The following is a 20191-nucleotide window of genomic DNA, read 5'->3' on the forward strand; positions in this document are numbered from 1 at the left end:
TAAAGCATAACATTGATCTTCCAAATATAATTTATTCTAAAATTTTTTAAAAATATAAATGTACATTAACTTAATCCATTATTAGTTGACATGTTTACTATAATTTGTAATTCAAATTCTATTTAAAGCTTTGACTATAAAAACGATAATTAAGGAAATAATTTATGTTTTTATTATTGTTATTATTTGATTCCTAAATTACTCAATGTATTATTATTAAATATTAACTGATTTTCGAAAAACCTTAAACATGGAAATATTAAATATTAGAATATAATATATTCTAATAATACTTTTTTTATAATCAATCGGTTATTTTTGGACATGATTATTTGAATATAATTTATATTTTTAATTTATAATATTCAATGTATAATTATTCTAATAATAGTATTTTTTTATAATCTATATATTATTTTTGGAGATAATTATTTACAATAAACCGGTTTATTATATTCAAACTTATGCTTAGAAAGTTTCAATACATAATACGTTTAACAAAATTAATATTATCTAATCCTATTATGTTTTAATTTGTGGTCAAATTTTTGAATTTCAAATAAGAACAAATTAAATTCTTTATTGTTTTTACAAACTATTTTTGTTAAGTAGTCAATAAATTAGTTTAAAACGGATTTGACATTTCCATAATAAGAAATTATATTTCAAAACTTTTTAGAGTTAAATATATATTTTTTAATGGGTCAGCTCGGGTTTGATTTTCCTTTTAACACACACACACACACACACACATATATATATACTTATTTAGCAACCGATTTTATGATAAAGTTAATATTTTCAAAGTCAACATAAAATTCATTGTAAAACGTTTTTAAGATTTGCAAGTTTAACAAAATATTAATGTTAGTGATTTAAAATTTTGTTGCAAGATTGGTCAAAAATAAAAAATAAGTGTTCAAGATGAGTTTCTTTTGGTAGAATGTTTGAAGAAGTTTAACAATTTATTCTAATAATAGTATTATTTATTATAATATATTTAATTTGGATGCTATTGTTTTATTATATTTTCAGGTTGTGAAGCAAAATGAGTTTCTTTTTGTAGAATGTTTGAAGAAGTTGATGGTGGTTTAATATGAATGAACATGTCTTTGTCTTTTGTTGATTTTTTTATTTGTTCGGTGTACATTAATTTATTGTAACTTTTAATTGTTAATATCTAGACAAAGTAAATGGTTAACGTTTTGGTCCGAAAGTTTGAAGAAGTTTTGTGTTACTTGAATTTGTTATTTAAATTTATTATATTTGTTGACATGTTTTTCCATCCGTGTGTAACACGGGCTATACCCTAGTTAACATAATAATAAAATAACAATTTATAATAACATTAAAAGTTTAACACACTGGCATGGGCAGGAACAGTCCACGAAACAGCATTGACCCAATGGTGGCTGAGCTGTTGAAAAATTCCTCATTTCATCTTCTTCTTCAACACCCTCTTTATTCATCCCACCAAGCTCCCATTTTTACTCACAATTCTTGATCAAGATTCTTGCTTTTAAACCCATAAGTTCAAGATCCAATCAATTCATCAAAACCCATTTGACCCACTTCAAATTCACCATAACCCACTTCAATGTTCTGTTTCTTGATCACAAAGCTCCCATTTTTACACCTAATTTCTTGATCAAAAATCTTGATTTTCAAAACCCTAATTTCAAGATTCGATTTTTAATTGAAAACCCTTTTGACCCACTTCAATTAACTGTTTCTTGATCACCAAGCTCCCATTTTTACACCCAATTCCTGATCAAAAATCTTGATTTCAAAGCCCTAATTTCAAGATTTGATTTTTAATTGAAAACCCTTTTGACCCACTGCAATTATCTGTTTCTTGATCATCAAGCTCCAATTTTTACTCATCAAAACCTTCAATACTGGTACTAGTTTCTTCTAATACTCAATAACCCATTTGAATTATCTTGTTTCTTGATCATAAACATGGGTAATTGCTGTGCTGTACCATCTACCACCGATACCGATTTCGAAACCAATAAAGGGAAAAATAAGCCTAACCCATTTGCTCTGGACAACGGCGGTTCGATCCCAACTGGGAATGGGTATAAACCTTATGTTTTAGAGAACCCAACTGGGAATCAAATAGAACAAACATATGTGCTTGGTAGAGAATTGGGTAGGGGTGAATTTGGGGTTACTTATCTGTGTACTGATAAGTCAAGTGGTGAGGTGTTTGCGTGTAAGTCGATATCGAAAAAGAAGTTGAGGACGCGGGTTGATGTGGAAGATGTTAGGAGAGAAGTTGAGATTATGAAGCATATGCCTTCACATACTAATATTGTGAGTTTGAAGGATACTTATGAGGATGATAGTGCTGTTCATTTGGTTATGGAGTTGTGTGAGGGTGGAGAGTTGTTTGATCGGATTGTTGCGAGAGGTCATTATACCGAACGGGCGGCTGCGGGTGTCACGAAGACTATTGTTGAGGTTATTCAGGTGAAAAGTTGACCTTTTTTTGGAAATTTTGACTAATATGTGGTTTTCTTAATGTTTACTAAAATGATTTTAATGTGGTTGCTAAGATTCTTGTCATATATGTCATGAATATGATTAGTTGCTTTTTTACGAACTTTTTAACTGCAGTCTTGGTTGAATCTGATCTATGATACATATACTTAATTGCTTTACCAGTTAAAAATGTTATCGTGTTCTAATAGTTTTGACTTTTAAGATTCGTTTCTTTGTTTTCTAATGAGATTAGGAGCATCTTGTTTATACAATTAAAGATAATCTTTTACAAGTTTTTTGCTCTGAAATATGATAATTTATTTAATTGTTTTGCAAAATAGAAAATTTATGGTATCCGTTTATGGGCATCGTATTCTTGGTTATGCTAAGAATCAATTCTTTGTTTTCCATGAATAAAGAATCTCTTGTTGTTTCTTTGAAATCGTTCTTTTTTGAGTGTTTTGTCTGAATTATGATTTATTTAATTAAATTGTTTTACAAACTTTAAACCTTATGTTACCCGTTTGTAAGTTTTTGGCCGAAATATAAAATTCACTTAATGTTTTGAAAATAAACAAAAGTTCACGTTACCACTTTTTAGGAATTGTTTTCTTGATTATGTTAAGATTCTGCCTTTTTTTCTATGAGAAAAAATCTCGTTTTTCAATACGTATTCTCTTTGATTCCATTTTAATGCTTCTAATTTGTTTTTTATTTTATTTTATTTCAGATGTGCCACAAGCATGGTGTTATGCACCGTGATCTTAAACCCGAAAACTTTTTGTTTGAAAACAAGAAAGAAACCGCAGCCTTAAAGGCTATTGATTTTGGGTTATCTGTTTTCTTCAAACCAGGTAAACACGATTGTAGCTAATGACATTTATATGATCATTTGTCTTTTTAGTAACACATTTACATTAAACTAATTTATTTATGTTTCTTCATCATTTTTGCAGGGGAAAGATTCAATGAGATTGTAGGTAGTCCATACTACATGGCTCCCGAGGTCCTAAAAAGAAATTACGGCCTGGAAGTTGATGTTTGGAGTGCCGGTGTAATCCTATACATATTGCTTTGTGGTGTCCCACCATTTTGGGCAGGTCGGTTTTTAGGTTTTACATTAAGTTGCATGTGGCAAAAGGGTGGGTCGGGCGGGTAGGGTAACAGTTGGAAATGGGTTCGTGTTGGGACGTGCAACTATAAATACGGACCAAAACGGGTTTGGTTGGGTTGGGCTGACTCGTTTGGCCCGTTAGGGATAAATAAAACACAAATCAACCTTATTTTGATAAAAAAATTCTGTATTTATTTTTGACTCATTCCAATTTTAACCGTATTCTTATAGCTTCCTTGTTTGACCCGTTTTGTATAAATAGAACCCAAGTCAACCCTTTTTAGGTTAATGGGCTGGGTAAATGGTTGAAATGGGTTCGGGTCAGAACGAGTAACTATAAATACAGATCAATTCGGTTTGGGTTTGATTGATCCATATTTTGTTTATCTCTTTAATAAATTGTTCATATATTAAATGTGGTCACATGTATTATATTATTAAAATTCTACTCAACTTTTGTTTTTTAAAATACAATTTGAAGTCATTTTCGACACATTTCGGTTTTTCATAAAGTTTTTAAAATTTATCCACTTGACCCATTAGTGATAAACAGTGGCGAAGCTTGGGCTTAGTCACGGGGGTGACCAAAGTCACGGACTCAAAAATTTTCGGGTCGACAATTAGGTTCGTGTCGGTGATTCGGGTCGGGTCGGTGATTCGATTCGGGTAGGATCAAACAATATGACATCTATATATCTAATTTTTCTTCATTTATTCAAACAATTGTTCTTACAATAAAAAAAATTAAAATAATTTTTTAACCAACAAAGACCTAAAATATCCATGATGATGCGAGAAGAAGGGTGAGTAGGGATAAGCAAATTCGGTATTGATACCGGTACCGAAATCGGTACAGATTTGGTACCATCAGTACCGAATAGATATTAAAGTTTTGAGTTTTGGTAACGGTATATCTCAAATTTTACCTTCAATACCGGTATCGAATTGAATATTTTGGTATCGATACCGGCACCGGTACGGTACCGATCTCATCCCTAAGGGTGAATACCTAGAAGAAGACTTGCAAAGACCTAAAATATTTATAAAAACAAATCATTTACTATTCAACTGCTATTTTGTAACTTTTGTATATAAATATTGCGAGGTTTTAGAAAAAAAACCAAACGATGGGGTATTATAATTATAAAAAAAATCAGTAATGACCGGTAGCACTTTGGAAAAATACATCGGGGGTGACTGCGCTTAATACCTATAAAAAATTTCAAAAAAAAATCGCGAAATTTACCATACTAACGGAGAAAACGGCAGTGGCCTGGGCCACCCCCGATCCCCACATAGCTTCGCCCTTGGTGATAAAGCATAAATCAAAGTCAGCTATTTTCTAGATAAATGGGCTATAATTGTCACCTATGCATTAATTATTCAGTTGAAAAAAAAGTACCAAATTTATCCCAAAATTCAACATTTTTTTCTTAGCAACATTTATTATGTAACCGTTATAGAATATTGATAGCATTGTTGTCGGTCCACTAGATTTTTGTATTTTATTCATTATTGGAAGGTATTTTAAAACTACTCTTAAATAATGTTAATATATAAAAAAAATGTTTTGATGTTTAGAGTTCTTAACTTTTTTAAAGTTCTTAAATGATACTAACCCTATATATTACATATATATATATATATGTGGGTTATTATCATTTAAGAACTTTAAAAAAGGTAAGAACTCTTAAGAACTCTAAACATCCAAACATTTTTTTAACTTTTTTTATATATTAACATTATTTAAGAGTAGTTTTGTCATATTTTATATAAAAACTTTTGATTACATATATTAATCACAAGTTTACATATGTGTACAATTTATGTACTAACAAATGTACATATGTGTAAAACAAAACATAGATTTTTATAAAAACTAATTTTCAAAATTGTAATTGTAAATATATATTTAAAAAATGATAAATTTACACTCAAATAACATTAACATACAAAAAAATTTATAAAAAATGTTAGTTTTTAAGGGTTCCTTCAAGTTCTTAAATAATTTAACAGTTTTGTAATGATATTCATCCTATTAAGGATATTCATCCTATATATATATATATATATATATTTAAGCACTTTCATTAAAGTTTATGCACTGATTTGTAATTAATTAATTATATGTTTTAAAATATGGGTTGTTTTTTCTGCAGAAACTGAGCAAGGAGTTGCACAAGCAATCATTCGATCGGTTGTAGATTTTAAAAGGGACCCTTGGCCCAAAGTATCTGATTCTGCAAAGGATCTTGTTAAAAAGATGCTAAATCCTGACCCGAAGTTGCGTCTTACTGCTCAAGAAGTTCTTGGTAATCTAAAAAAATCCTTACTTTTTGGTACAGGTGACCAAATGGGCCTTATATGGTTCACGGGCTAAAACGGGTTTTATTTGCTTTATGGGTTAGTATGAGTCCGATATGGTTCGCGGGTTAAAACAGTCCCTATATGGTTCTCGGGTTGAAATGAGCCAAATATGGGTCGCGGGTTAGCATGTGCCCTATTTGGTTTACTGGTTAAAATGGCCCTTCACGATTTTTAGTACCTAATTTTTCATTGTTTTATAAACAGTGTGCTGAATATTATTACAAAAATATTATTATTTCACTGATAAGTTATGAGGTTTTATGCATCGGAAAGACACTATTTGGTAGATTTTGGCCTGTGTTCTATAACTGTTTTTTTTTATTTAAAATTTTCTATGTGACCTGTTAAAAGCTATAAAAAAGGAACCCAATTGACCAATTCTTATTATTTGGTTATGTTTATAAAAAAACTTAAAAGTTCTAATTTTAACTTCTTATTACAGATCATCCTTGGATACAAAATGCCAAAAAGGCTCCAAATGTTTCTTTGGGTGAAACCGTTAAAGCAAGACTCAAGCAATTCTCGGTGATGAACAAGCTCAAGAAACGAGCGTTAAGGGTACATTAAAAATTCATGTTCTTTTTTTTTTTGTGTGGATACTATAAGAAAATCTTTTTGATGATTCTAAATTATAATTGCAGGTGATTGCTGAACATTTATCTGCTGAAGAAGTTGCGGGAATAAAACAGGGATTCGATTTGATGGATACTAGCAAACAAGGGAAGATAAACATCACTGAGTTGAAAGTTGGTTTGCAAAAACTTGGTCAGCAGATCCCGGATGCGGATCTTCAGATACTTATGGATGCTGTAAGTTATATATGTTTTTAGTGTGTTATTGATATTGTAATAATATTTAATCTTATAACAGGCATTACTTATTAATAAATTATGTTCTACAGGGAGATGTTGACAGAGATGGGTACTTAAACTACGGAGAATTCGTTGCAATTTCCGTTCACTTGAGGAAAATGGGCAACGACGATCATCTTAAAGACGCGTTTGCATTTTTCGATCAAAATAAAAGCGGATATATTGAGATTGATGAGCTAAGAGAAGCCTTATCTGATGAACTTGAGCCCATCAATGAAGAAGTCATTGCAGCCATTATTCATGATGTTGACACTGATAAGGTTTGTTTGTTTGATTCATTCATTTTCTACATATTTTATCATTTTTTTAATGAAACTGATTTTTTCGACTTGAGTTCGTAATAATCGATTTTTACACTGTTTGGAAGAAAGCGGTTCTGATGAATACGGTTTAAAATTTTAGTTTTTAAATGCTGAAAAAACGATCTGGATTAAATTATGCAAATAAGATTACAAGAATTTTTTGTAATGATTTTTTTAAAAAGTTAGAAGGATTTAATCAAGGAAAAAAGACCTTTTATTTAAAAAATATAAAAATCTGTGACTTTGTCGTTACGTTTCGATAGTTAAAGAGGTTTTCGACACATTTTAGATATCAACCTATATTCTTATACATCGTAATTTTTTTTTTCCAAATATTTACAAACAGATTATTTGTAAAAAAAAAGAGTATATTTATAGTTGATGGAACATAAAATTTCATATTTTAATTTTCATATTTCGTGTCGTGCTCATCATTTCATTTGCAAATGGCCACCTATATATTTTATATAAGAGTTGATTATCTGATTTAGATTATTTATTGTAAGGCCCCGAACCCGGTAGCCTTACTTTAGCGTCGGATTTACTCATAAACACAGTTCTTACAAATCAGAGTTCATTAAAACTTTCGCGGAATATAAAAACTTTCATAAAACATTTCATAACAAAACACGTCTTGTCTTAAAACATCATTTTGTCTTTCAAAATAAACGAAACATTAAACTTAAATGTCTTGAGTCTTCCGATGCCAGCCTCTTATTCAGTGCCACGTGTCTCCTCAAGCGAGCTGTCTCATCCTACTCACCTGCGTGCATACTAAAAGTCAGCTACGCTGAGTGAGTTCTAGTTAATCATACACTATACAATACACATAAACTTATATTCTTACATTCATACTTTCATACTTTCATACTTTCTTTTGTATTAACTTACTTTCATATCTTACGTTATAAAGAGCATTACGCCCTACATTCCTCGAGTATTATTAGGGCTCGGTACCCTCCTTCCTCGAGTATTATTAGGGCTCGGTACCCTCTTTCCTCGAGTATTATTAGGGCTCGGTACCCTCTTTCCTCGAATATTAGTAGGGTTCGGTTCCCTAGTTCTCGAATATTAGTAGGGTTTGATTCCCTCTTCGTTACCATACAACCATACATCATACCTCGAGTATTATTAGGGCTCGGTACCCTCTTTCCTCGAGTATTATTAGGGCTCGGTACCCTCTTTCCTCGAATATTAGTAGGGTTCGGTTCCCTAATTCTCGAATATTAGTAGGGTTCGATTCCCTCTTCGTTACCATACAACCATCCTTTCCTTTTTTTTATTTAACTTTATCACATTCATACACATAAGCATACATATCATACTTACCTTATACTTAGCGTTACAACCTGACAGTACGTGCAATATCCGAAGATCGTTCACGTACCGTCAAGCCATCATTCATACATATCACATTATTCACATAAGGCATACACTTATCTCTTAGGATAAGCGTATTAACAAACATATCGAGTATGCACACAGCCCCGAAAACATAACACATAAATGGGGCTAGAAACTCACCTGAATCCTGTTACGCTCTCCGTTAATCGTTATTCCCTTCTTGAGCTGTGCACGGCTAACTGTATAATATTTACACGTATCAATTAACTACTACTACTCATGTTGTATTTCTATCTTTATATGACCCACAACGAACGGCTGGCAGCGGGGTCTAGGGGCGGCAGCCCCTAGCAGGGTCCAAGGGGCAGAGCCCCTGGCTGGGGTCGAGCTGCCAGGTCAGCTTGGAAAAATTTTATTTACATTAACTGTCTTAACACATTTTCCATTTGGTTTTTAATTTATTTTCTAAGCGAACTTAACTTTAGGCGAAGTTAAACCTTAAGCGAACTTAGCTTTAGGCGAAGTTAAACCTTAGGCGAACTTAGCTTTAGGCGAAGTTATCAGTTAGACGAACTTAGCTTTAGGCGTAGTTAAACCTTAGGCGAACTTAGCTTTGCAGGCGAAGTTGTCATCAGGCGAACTTAGCTTTGCAGCGAAGTTGTCATCAGGCGAACTTAGTTTTGCAGGCGTCATCAGGCGAACTTAGTTTGCAGGCGAAGTTGTCCAGCTGCAGGTACTGTTCGTCCTTAAATCCCTTAATCGTCTTCGTTTCTTAACCAAATAACTCGATTTAGGTATCCACGGAATCGTCTGACCAGCGCCTACAAACCTCAATCATCAAATCGACCTAACATCGATGTTTAAAGGGTGCGATTTAGGCATATAGGTTACGGGTTCTTTTATCAATCGATTAACCCATCAAATCATATCCATTTTCAGTAAGTTTAGCTTTGTTGGATTCGTTTTTACCATACAAACACAGATCTATCATTTCTATACTAATCCAAACCTAAACGAACAAGTTCTCGATATAAACGTACCGTAAATGAGTCGAACTACAAACACGAGCTGGTCTTGTTGCTTTGGTTCGTCACGACGATCTAGCACCAACGAGCTCGGGTCCTCGCCTTTGGATCTTGGTTCGGGTTGTGTGTGTTTTGGAGTGTGCAGAGATTAGGATGGATAAATGGATGGAATGGAAAGGATTGGGGTTTAAGGGGGTATTTATACTCCCTTAAACCCATGGACCGAAGGCCCATATTTTCTTTTGGTCCATATCTAATCCCATCTAATTATCCTACTAAGTCTTCATATTTTGCTATTATTATTATCGTTCCACTAACTCGTTTATTTCACCCGACAAAATAATATAATAAATATTACTTTAGAAATTTCGGGATGTTACATTTATTGTCACGTAATCTATTTCAATACGCTCTCTAAAAAAGAAAAACCGATCCAACGTTCGTTTGAATTTTGCAGGATGGAAGAATAAGTTATGAGGAATTCACCGCAATGATGAAAGCAGGAACCGATTGGAGGAAGGCCTCTAGACAATACTCACGAGAACGTTACAATAATCTTAGCTTGAAGTTATTCAAAGACGGATCAATGAACTTAAACTGATATATAGGGAACATAAACACAAATTTCTGGTGACTGTAACTTTTATAATATTATTATATTATTGTTGTTATTAATGTTCTTGTAATATGTTGTTGGGGGTTTATTCATTTCATTTTTCATTATGTTTCTTAAATGCATGGGAATTATCATTATGGGGAGTAAAATAGTGTTTTCTTGGATGTAAATATGTATCTTGCTTATATAATTTGTGCAAAGTACAAAAGGATGAGTTGTAAGCTATATTATGGTGTTTTTTCTTGCGTTTGCCGTGTGTTTTCTTGGAAATTTTAATCGTTGAGCGAACATTTTCTTTATGAATGAAACTATGAAAGGGTAATGGAAGTATACAACATACACATCACAACGTATGACAAAACAAGAACGTTATGCAAGCACGATAAACTGACATAGCACCACAAGCGTTTGTACTTTTACATAAAATACTAACTTAGCACCACAAGCATTCATACTTTTACATAAAACTCAATAGTGTTAGCAGATCAACCTGTTTATTAAACAAGTCATGTTCACGCCGACCCATCAACTTGAATCGCGATATTTTCATATTCAAAGTTGTAAGAGTGGTAAGGGGCAGGGCATTATAAAGTAGGATCTGCTACACTAGAACTTGCTTTGTAGTAAATAAATTTGCAAATCACAATCATAAATAATTAACCTTTAACTACAAAATCTATATACGACAACGGTTAGAAACCGACTTTTTTAAGAATTATGTTCCCTTACAAAATAAAGTGTATCGTACCTCATCGTTTCACTTAGAACAATGACATTATAAAACGGGCCACGAAGTTTTACTTCGTCGTAAGCTGCCAAAAAGATTGGGCCACACCTTGCAAGCGATCTACCCAAACGGTTGTCTTATCAGCCAAAGTGCCTGCTTCTGAAAATTATGCCGTTTTAAATTTAAGCACTTTGATTATTACAACTTTAAGATTATAATAAATGGATGGTTATACGAAGGGTTAGATTTTAAGCACTTTGATTATCAGCTTAAGTACTTACCTCTAAAGAATATCTCCTTGACAATAAGTATAAAAAAATAGATATAACAAATAATGGAGGTAATATGCAATGAAAAAAGGTTGACTTGTTCTAGTTTTACCTACTTGTAAGTGTGATTTTTTAGGAAAAAAACGCAACATAACTCAGTTAATATATAAACAAATTGGTTAAAACTGCCAACTTCGGTTGTTCTACTTAATCTTTTCTGCTAACACTTTGATTCACACCAATATGGTATCTTAAAAATATGGACTTTATCAAAGTTTTTTCTTCTGCTGTAAGACCTGAATTTTGTAACTCTTCAACTAATTCTCTTAATTTATCGGGCCCTGTATACCACAGATCGTTATATATATGAGTGCATTAATATTATTTAAGGAATCATAGAAAAAAGAGAAATACGAAAACTAATCATAATTATCTAGATGATTAGATTCAGCTACATTGATTCACATGATATGTAATTATACATTCGGACATTCGGTCAAGTGTTGATTCGTACCATAAATACCTCCTTGGCTCCTTTTATCAGGAACATAAAAAATTGTAAAAAGATAAATAAGTTATGTGCATACCCAACTGGTTAAGAATGTCTGGGAGAAAATCTTGTGCATCTGAATCAACACCTAAAAAATCACAAGTATTGGCATAATTTGAATAAACAAGATAAAAATTAGTTGGATTACATCAACCTACCTTTTGTTTTGGGAGAACCACTAACAACCCAAGTGTTAGCAGGAAGTGAGACTTCAACTGAAACACAAAAAAAAGAAAAAAAAAACTAATGTTTTAAACAAATAAAAAAGAGAACAAATGATTATTATTAAAACTATGTACCTTTAGGGTTTAAAAGCTGGATAACTGTATCATCCTTAAAAATGTTAACTTCTTCAATTTGTGGGATTATCATCATCATCATCATCATCATCGTACTCAGTATATCCCACCAATAGCAAAGCTATAGTAGGGTCTGAGGAGGGTAAGATGTAGACAGCCTTACCTCTACCCCATAAGGATAGAGAGGCTGCTTCCGGTGAGACCCCTGGCTCGATAGTAGTTTTGCATCAAGCCTTGGACATAAGGCACATAGCACTCAATCATCGGGACACCGGCTGATCGGTGCATGTACCCTTGTCTTTCGGCTATCAACGCCACTACATGATGCCTGATTAACCGTCCGTCACTTTTAACGTTATTTTCACGAGATTAGTAAAATAACGTCAAAATTAGTGCAATTTCACTTTTGCCCACCCGAGGGTTCACACATATATACATCATATGTGCGCACCGCAAGCAGGGCTAATTTGTGGGATTATGTTTACTCCAATTCTTTTCAAAATGTTTTGCAGCCTTTTGTCATCTGTTGTTGTGGTTTTATGCAAAACCTTCTTCTTTCTGTGTGTAAATAAATAGTAATTTATATAAAGTCTGAATTGTATTATGACACTATGCATCTAATAGCATCTCTCATGCAACTTTTCTAAAATATATACAATTTTTAAAGTTACTATTGTTAAAATATGTAAAAGTTTATATATGTAAAAACATGTTTTGTAAAAGTTAAATATGTATGCTCGATAACAGGAAAAAAACGCACCTTCTAACGCTCCCCTTCCCACCAATGCGAACAACGCCGGCCATTGTCTTTAGCTTATCAATATCCATCTGCCATGGATACAAAGAAATATCTCAATATAATACTCTGATTTTAAGGGGGTCACATACCGCATTTTGGTGTTGACCACAAGGGTGCAACTGTATTTATTTATCAACATTAATATAAGCACAACATTAATATAAGCACAAATGTTAATTGATGTGTGTTAACTGTAAATTGTTTTGCACATAAAACACATAACTAGTACTAAAAATCTTATATAATATAGATGAAATTGATTCACCTTGGCTTCAATGGGAGAAACAAGCTATATATGGCCGGTGGACAGAAACCGTGGTAAAACTAGAAGATAGAGCAAGCATATCATAAGATTTTACGTCCATAAGTGTGACATTCGTCAATTTCGGGTCTCGATTCGTAGTTGTTTTGTAAACTTTATTGATGTAAACCGACCCGTTTTGTAAACCGAAACCTTTGATATAATAAAAATGATGGATTTTATGTTATAATATTGTTTTACACTTGTTGGGTCTTGAAAACATTCATTTCGGTCATTAAAACGCTTAAAATCACTTAAAACGAACTTCGGGGGCCAAAACTGCCATTTTTGAAAATCTGGAAATAAACCCCTTCGCGGGGCGCGACGGGGCGGTCGCGTAGCGCGAAGGCATACCTGCAGCAACTCGTTTTTTTGGCTATTTTTATGTAAACATGTGACCAAAACACCCCATTTTCAAGCAAGACCCTTTATGCTTGACCATTTCAACTTACCCTATATATACACCACCCTTTCCATCCATTAATATCTGCTACAACTCCAAATTCTCTCTCAAATTCAAAGATCTTAAGGTTATTTTCATTGTGTTCTTGAAGGTTTGACTTCTAAAAATCAAACTGAGTTTTATCTTTAATTCTAACTTGTTCATCTAACATTACTAACTCTTTAATATGGTGGTACAACATATATATAATACACACCCCTTGTTTCCTTTATTTGTTACTTCACCGACTCCGGTTGGTTAAGTTTCGAATGTCATAAGGTAAGGCTTCATGGAGGACTTCGTGTTCTTGATATATATTTACACACACATAACTTATTATACATATCACTTATGACTATCTTCTAACCCTTTTTGTTTGTTCATCTTATTTACAAGTTCCATGGTGTGGGTTTGTATAAGACTAACCTCGGTTTAACCGAAACTAGTCCAAACCGGAAACCGAACTTTTGTTTACTAGTTTTGTTAAAATAGTTGTTTAAACATGTTTATTGCTAGATTTGAGTTTTAAAAATCATTTTTACAAGTTCTTTGATATTAAGCATATGGAATCCATCTATGAACTCGTTGGGAGATGAAAACCGAACTAAACCGAAACTTTTGCTTAAAAGACTTGTAGTTAACTTTTTAGTTGTAAAATTTAAGTTTTCTTCATTTATAAACCAATATTCAAGCTGTATGATATTTGGGCATGTAGAAACCATCTATGAACTATTTGTGAGATGGAGACCGAACCAAACCGAACTATACCGACTTTTACTCGCTTAAGACACACAAGTGTGTTTTTAGCTATCAAGACTTGTATATTTCTTTAAAAATAGTTTACAAACTAATTTTAATTATTTTCTTAAGTACTTGGAATTGTTGGATCCAACTTGATCTCATCACATAGTTTGGACCGACAAAACCGAACACTCGCTTAACGTGCGTTGTTAGTTCTAAACAATAGATCTATATACTTGGTTAAGTGTTAGTATATTTTAATGAGTTATCTCATAACAATTAATATGTTGGAAAGTTGACTTTGGGTTTGACCATTTGTCAAGACCCGAACCGACAACCCGAACACTCGTTAAAAACCCGTTTTAGTATCTTTGTCCCAAAGGAACTTGCATTTTAGCATTTTTCCCACCTTATTACTTAACATTGGTTAAGTAAATATTAAGGTTAGATACTTTAACCCGGTTTCGAGCAAACTTACATTTTTAAAGGATTGTTATTATAAATTCTTAAATAGTTACATTTTAAACCTTGAACTTTAATTGATTAGTTTTTGCAACAATTATTTTATTTAAAGATCTTCAAGACAACCATTCTAAATCCAAGATTTTATTGTCATTTAGGCCTTGCTCGTTAACTTCATCCATCCGGTTATTCATCTTTTACCGATCAAGTTTTATTCTTGAACGTGAGTAACTTCATACCCCGTTTTCTATCTTTTATTTTGGGGGTGACATTTCATCTTATCTAAACTAAATGCTTTATACTTGGGTCTTAAACCACAAACGTTGTTGTATACTTTACTTGAATAATTGCTCGATTTGGTGTTCTATGCTTATTTGCCTATGTGTTTATCGCTTTTGATGGTGGAACTATAAATCCTAGACCATTTGGCAACCCCTCATGGCAAGGTGTCGTTAACGTAATGCAATTAACGATAACTATAAAATTCTAAACTATTTGGCAACCCCTTATAGTTGGGTGTCGCTAACTTGTTAGCGATAACTATTTATCCAAGTTTATAGCTATTATTTATGGTTTTGTATACTGGTTTTGTGGCTTTTCATACTATATATCTATTGTTCAAACTTATGAATTGCTCACAAACCTTTGTGTTGATAAACTTTATTTTATGAAATGTTACAGGTTTGCATCTAGGTTGATTTTGGAGTTCGGTGAAGAAAACGTCACAAATACCGTTAGGATATTAGCAAAAATGAACAATATTTGATTTGTTATATTTTGTTGTATTTGACTTATGAATATTTGGTTATGTGACATTTTCGATGTTGTGAAATGAAATGAGTTTGTTAAATATTGTCGCTTTAAATAGTGTCATGCGCTTATAAGCAATCGTTGCACCCCGGCATGTTCCGCCGCCTTTGGTCGGGGTGTGACAATAAGCATCAAATGCGGGTCTTTATTGGTGCAAACTTAGATAAAACCAATGCAATACAATGGCTTTTGTTAGTTTCTTCTTGTACTCGTTATGTAGAGATCATTATAAACAACAAAGCTTATTTATAATACTCGAGCACATTTATCGTATGCATTGAATTTTTGAGAAAATGTTGTCCTATGGTACAAGTGTAAAGTTGATGCGCGATTTGTCATTCGTGTATTGCATGCATTTAAGTCACATATTGAGGGGATTAAAGTATACTACATGAGCTAAAAGTAGCCTAAAACAGATAGTGATTACGAGTCACATATATCTTAGGATACACATACAATTATTTTCTGATATGTGTATAATAACATATAACACGTCTTACTAAATGAATGGTAGTTTGTATTTTTGTAGTCCAACAGTATCAAGGTATTGAAAATATAAAGTCCTTTCAAGTGATGAGAATTCAAGTTATATTGTACACAATAATGTGAAAATTTAGGAGGCATGAGTTACCATTTAAATAACAACAATAATAAGAATAATAAATATATATAGCAAAGGTGTCATATTAGCCGATTCACACAAGACTCTACTTAAAAGTTCTATTTGTCTACTTATCAAAAGCATTTCAAATAAAACAACCGGTAGTAAAACGAGGGTATTCAAATGTTAATAGTCTTTTAGATGATTTTCTATATAATAAATTGTATAGCTTGGTTGCAAACACACACACAAACAAACAACGTAAAAATAAAGAACACGAGAATTTGCATAGTTCGGTCTAAATTACCTAAGTCAAAGAGTCGCAACTAATATATATTGTGAGGAATAATGATATAAATATATAGAGATAACATTAGAGTTCACATGTGCAAACGTTAATTTTATTTGTATGTTAACTTTCAGTTACTCTATTTGTATAGATAATCACTCTAATTGATTTTCACGTTCAGTACGTTAATTTTATTTGTATGTTAACTTTCCCCTATATTCTATTAGTATAATTGACTAACTCTGTTATGAGCTAATTAATTAATTAATTTGTCAACAAGCTAATAGTGAAGTGATAATGGAAAGACTTGGTGTTTCATGTGACACGGGTCGATTCTTGCCCCCATTATTTAGTTTTGACGACACTGGATGATGATGAGAGACTATGTGAGTATGTTTCGTTCATTAGTTGGATTCTTTCAGGCGAGTGTTCACAAACATTGGCCTTAAGTGAGGGTTTTTTCCGTATCAGAAGGCGAGTGTATCCAACCAGTAGTCCCATTTGAAGGATTCGATTACCGTTTAAAAAAAGGAGCTAATTAATTCCTGGAGGACTGAAACTGAAAATAATATTATAGGACTAATCCTACACTCATCACAAAAGAATAAACTAGGGTTTTATCATCCACTATATAAACCCCAACTACCGCCACCTCCATAATAATAATAATATAATTATTTTCCGGCCACCGTTCGTTTCCACCGTCGCCGCCGAAGGTAAATCCGATTCAATCTTGCCGTTACGTATACTCCAATGTCATTACACATTCGATTTGTAATTATAAATATGAAAACAGAGTGTTAATAATAATAATATTATTATTATTATTATTATTATTTTTAATAGATGCTGATTCCGTGTTTGTTTAAATTGTTAGGTTTATGTGTTACGTGTGACGTAAGTTTATGATGACGTGGATTTGGTAATTAGGGTTTTAGGTTATGCTGTATATTAGTTTTGGTTTTCTGCTGGTGTAATGTTTAGGTGATTTATGTGTTTTTATTATATATGCATATTCATTATTAATTATTAATTGTGTGTTTGATTTTATATATTTGTGTTAGTGTAAACGAGCCGAGCTGAGAGCCCGAGATCGCTTGCTTTTAGATCTTTATTTAAACCTTGCGGTCGTGTTTTTACGTACAACCAGGCTCGAGCTCGGCTTGTTTTTGCGAGGTAGTGAGCTGTTTTTTCAAGCTTGGGCTTTGTTATTTAATAATTAATTTATATTTTGAGAAAAACTTTAAACTAGTCTAAGATTAGTATTAGCTCGTGTTGTAGGGTGTAAACATTAATACATAGAAGTCCAAGAGAGTTACACAAGGTTCGATGAGCTCAAGGCTCGAGCTTGAAAAAGCTTAGCTTATTTTGAGCCCGAGTAATTTTGCGAGCAGCTAGGCTTGTTTGCACCTCAATTTGTATGCTTAAATATGCAATTCTTTTGATTAGATTATCATCACTAGATATGTGCATTGATTGTCTTTTGTGTTTTGTGTTCTAATTATACTTAATCAATGTGTTTTATATCCAGATTCATAATTCAATTGTGTATTTGATTATATGTAATTGTATGCTTAAATGCAATTCTTTTGATTAGTTTATAACTATTTGATTGGGTGCTTTGCTTGTCCTTTGTGTATTGTGTTTCAATATCAGTTAATATATGTGTTTTATATTCATATTTATCATCATTTGTCCATATAATATTGTTGGATTTCTCGATCTAAACGAATCATTGTCTAGTATTAGGAACAATCTGTAGCGTCCCATATAATCTTTATCTAGGTGGATGCTGAGTGAACAATTTTTTTATTTTTTACTTTTATTGACATGCTTTTTTAAATTTATGACATGACAGATGAATGTTGAAAAGCTGCAGAAGATGGCTGGTGCTGTTCGCACCGGCGGAAAGGGTAGCGTTAGAAGGTTTGTTTTTTTTACACATGTGTTTTTTAATGTATAGCACATATTTATATGAGTTTATCTAATATAAGTTAATAAGTTAATATTATACACCTACAGAAAGAAGAAGGCTGTGCACAAAACAACTTCAACTGATGACAAAAAGCTACAAAGCACTTTGAAAAGACTTGGAGTAAACTCAATCCCTCAAATTGAGGAAGTTAGACTTTTCAAGGATGATAATAAAGTTATCCAATTCTTGAATCCTAAAGGTATTCATTTTTAAATTTATTTCTGTTTAAACTTTAAAGCGTTTGGTAATATTAATTTCTGTTGTCTTTCAGTTCAAGCCTTAGTCCCTGCTAACACTTGGGTCGTCAGTGGTACTACTCAAGTAAAAAGTAGGTTTATTTTATTTATTTTAACTAATTTGTTTGTTTTGTTTATTCAGTTATGTAGTTATCTTACATGTAAGTTTTTTTTATGGTAATTAGATTTGGAAGATTTTGCCTCCGAAGTGAATGATCTGCTCAACCAGTTGGGTATGTTTAAAGCTTATTTGTTGGTTTTACATTTTTTTGTTACAGTTAAAAATAGCATGGTATTTTTCCTCATTTCGTGCTTTTTTCTAGCAGCTGAAATTACATGAAATATCAGCTAACTTTTATCGTTTACTTTCTTTTTCGGCATAAAATTGCTAGTTGCTGTTTTTGTAATTTTGGTAGAGGTTGGTAGTATCTGGATTTGGTACTGCATATTATCTTGCTGTTTAAAACCCTAAGTTAGGCTTGCAAACGAGCTGAATGAACACGAATGGAACATGTACGTGTTTGCTCGTAAACAATATAAATGAATGGTTGATGAACATGAAAGAATGGATCATTATCAAACGTACGCTAATGAACATAAACACATGTAAATGAATGAAATAAACGAACTGAAATGAATGAGCGAAATGAACGCTTTTTAACATAAATGAACGAACGGGACATGTGTTCTTTTTTGTTCATTTTTGATAAACATGAACGAACTTCCTGTTAAACATTTCATGACTTGTTTACATTTCGTTCGTTTGCAGTACTACTAACAGTATGAATATAAATTTTTGATTTTTCTATACACAAATATATTCCAAAAACAGCTATTTTTAACCTTACTTATGTGGTATAGCTGGCTCTATACTCAAACAATGTATAAAAAATCTTGATTTGTGGTTGACAATGTTGTTTGTGCAGGTGCCAATAATTTCAAAAAAATTGCTGAGCAGCTACAAAAAGGTCAGGCTGGGGCAGGTGAAGGCAGTATGGCAACAATACAAGAAGATGATGATGAGGTTCCCGATCTTGTTGCTGGTGAAACCTTTGAAGCAGCTGCTGAAGGACAGAAATCTTAGATTTTTTTTGTTCGAGAACAAGGTTTTTTATTTATGTTCTGTTTTTTACTTTTGAGGAAAGGGAGGGTAGAAAACTGCACAGTTATTTTCGATCTTTTTGGTTTTAATTATGCAGGCATTGCCATGCGATTATCAGATTTTGGTTGAATTATCTATTTTGGTGGATCATGATTTATTTTTAAGAAACACTGATTTATTTGAAGTTATGATTTTATATTTGCGTTTTTTTAGTATATACTTTGATGTTTTGATTGCTTATCTGATCATTGTGTTTTGATTTGACATGAAAGCCTTATATTGCTTAGAGCCAGTGAGGTCTGGTCGACCCAGCTTACCTGTTGGTGGTCAGTTCAGTTCGAGTCAACTTAAAACCATAGTTAGCCTATGTAGGTTTTTGACAAACGTAATCATTGTAATGACTTTTAGTAACAACGGACTAAAAGATTTTAGGGTCTTGGATTGTATTGTTGTTTGATAGG

At 32.5% G+C, this 20191-nt stretch overlaps 3 protein-coding genes across 3 annotated transcripts; 2 read left to right on the forward strand and 1 right to left on the reverse strand.

The window, feature by feature from the left end:
• The first annotated feature begins 1371 nt into the window (after positions 1-1371).
• On the forward strand, positions 1372-10231 carry LOC143529360 (calcium-dependent protein kinase 32-like). The gene is made up of 8 exons (XM_077025177.1): positions 1372-2475; positions 3218-3341; positions 3444-3587; positions 5761-5913; positions 6411-6526; positions 6610-6777; positions 6870-7100; positions 9969-10231. The coding sequence occupies exons 1-8, from the start codon at positions 1963-1965 to the stop codon at positions 10110-10112; spliced, it is 1593 nt and encodes a 530-aa protein (XP_076881292.1). The 5' UTR covers positions 1372-1962; the 3' UTR covers positions 10113-10231.
• Positions 10232-11330: 1099 nt separating this feature from the next.
• Positions 11331-12800, reverse strand: LOC143529373 (nascent polypeptide-associated complex subunit beta-like). The gene is made up of 6 exons (XM_077025188.1): positions 12733-12800; positions 12424-12530; positions 11973-12023; positions 11832-11888; positions 11711-11749; positions 11331-11464 (listed from the first exon to the last, which is right to left on the reverse strand). Exons 1-6 carry the CDS (start codon positions 12798-12800, stop codon positions 11331-11333), a joined length of 456 nt encoding a protein of 151 aa, XP_076881303.1.
• Positions 12801-17059: 4259 nt separating this feature from the next.
• Positions 17060-19914, forward strand: LOC143529334 (nascent polypeptide-associated complex subunit beta-like). The gene is made up of 6 exons (XM_077025153.1): positions 17060-17133; positions 18276-18343; positions 18440-18591; positions 18664-18720; positions 18814-18861; positions 19555-19914. Exons 2-6 carry the CDS (start codon positions 18276-18278, stop codon positions 19710-19712), a joined length of 483 nt encoding a protein of 160 aa, XP_076881268.1. The 5' UTR covers positions 17060-17133; the 3' UTR covers positions 19713-19914.
• Positions 19915-20191: the final 277 nt, after the last annotated feature.

Source organism: Bidens hawaiensis, unplaced genomic scaffold (genome assembly GCF_021521415.1).
Source record: "Bidens hawaiensis isolate Kalapana, Puna unplaced genomic scaffold, B.hawaiensis_p1.1 tig00008535_1, whole genome shotgun sequence".
Lineage (NCBI taxonomy): Eukaryota > Viridiplantae > Streptophyta > Magnoliopsida > Asterales > Asteraceae > Bidens > Bidens hawaiensis.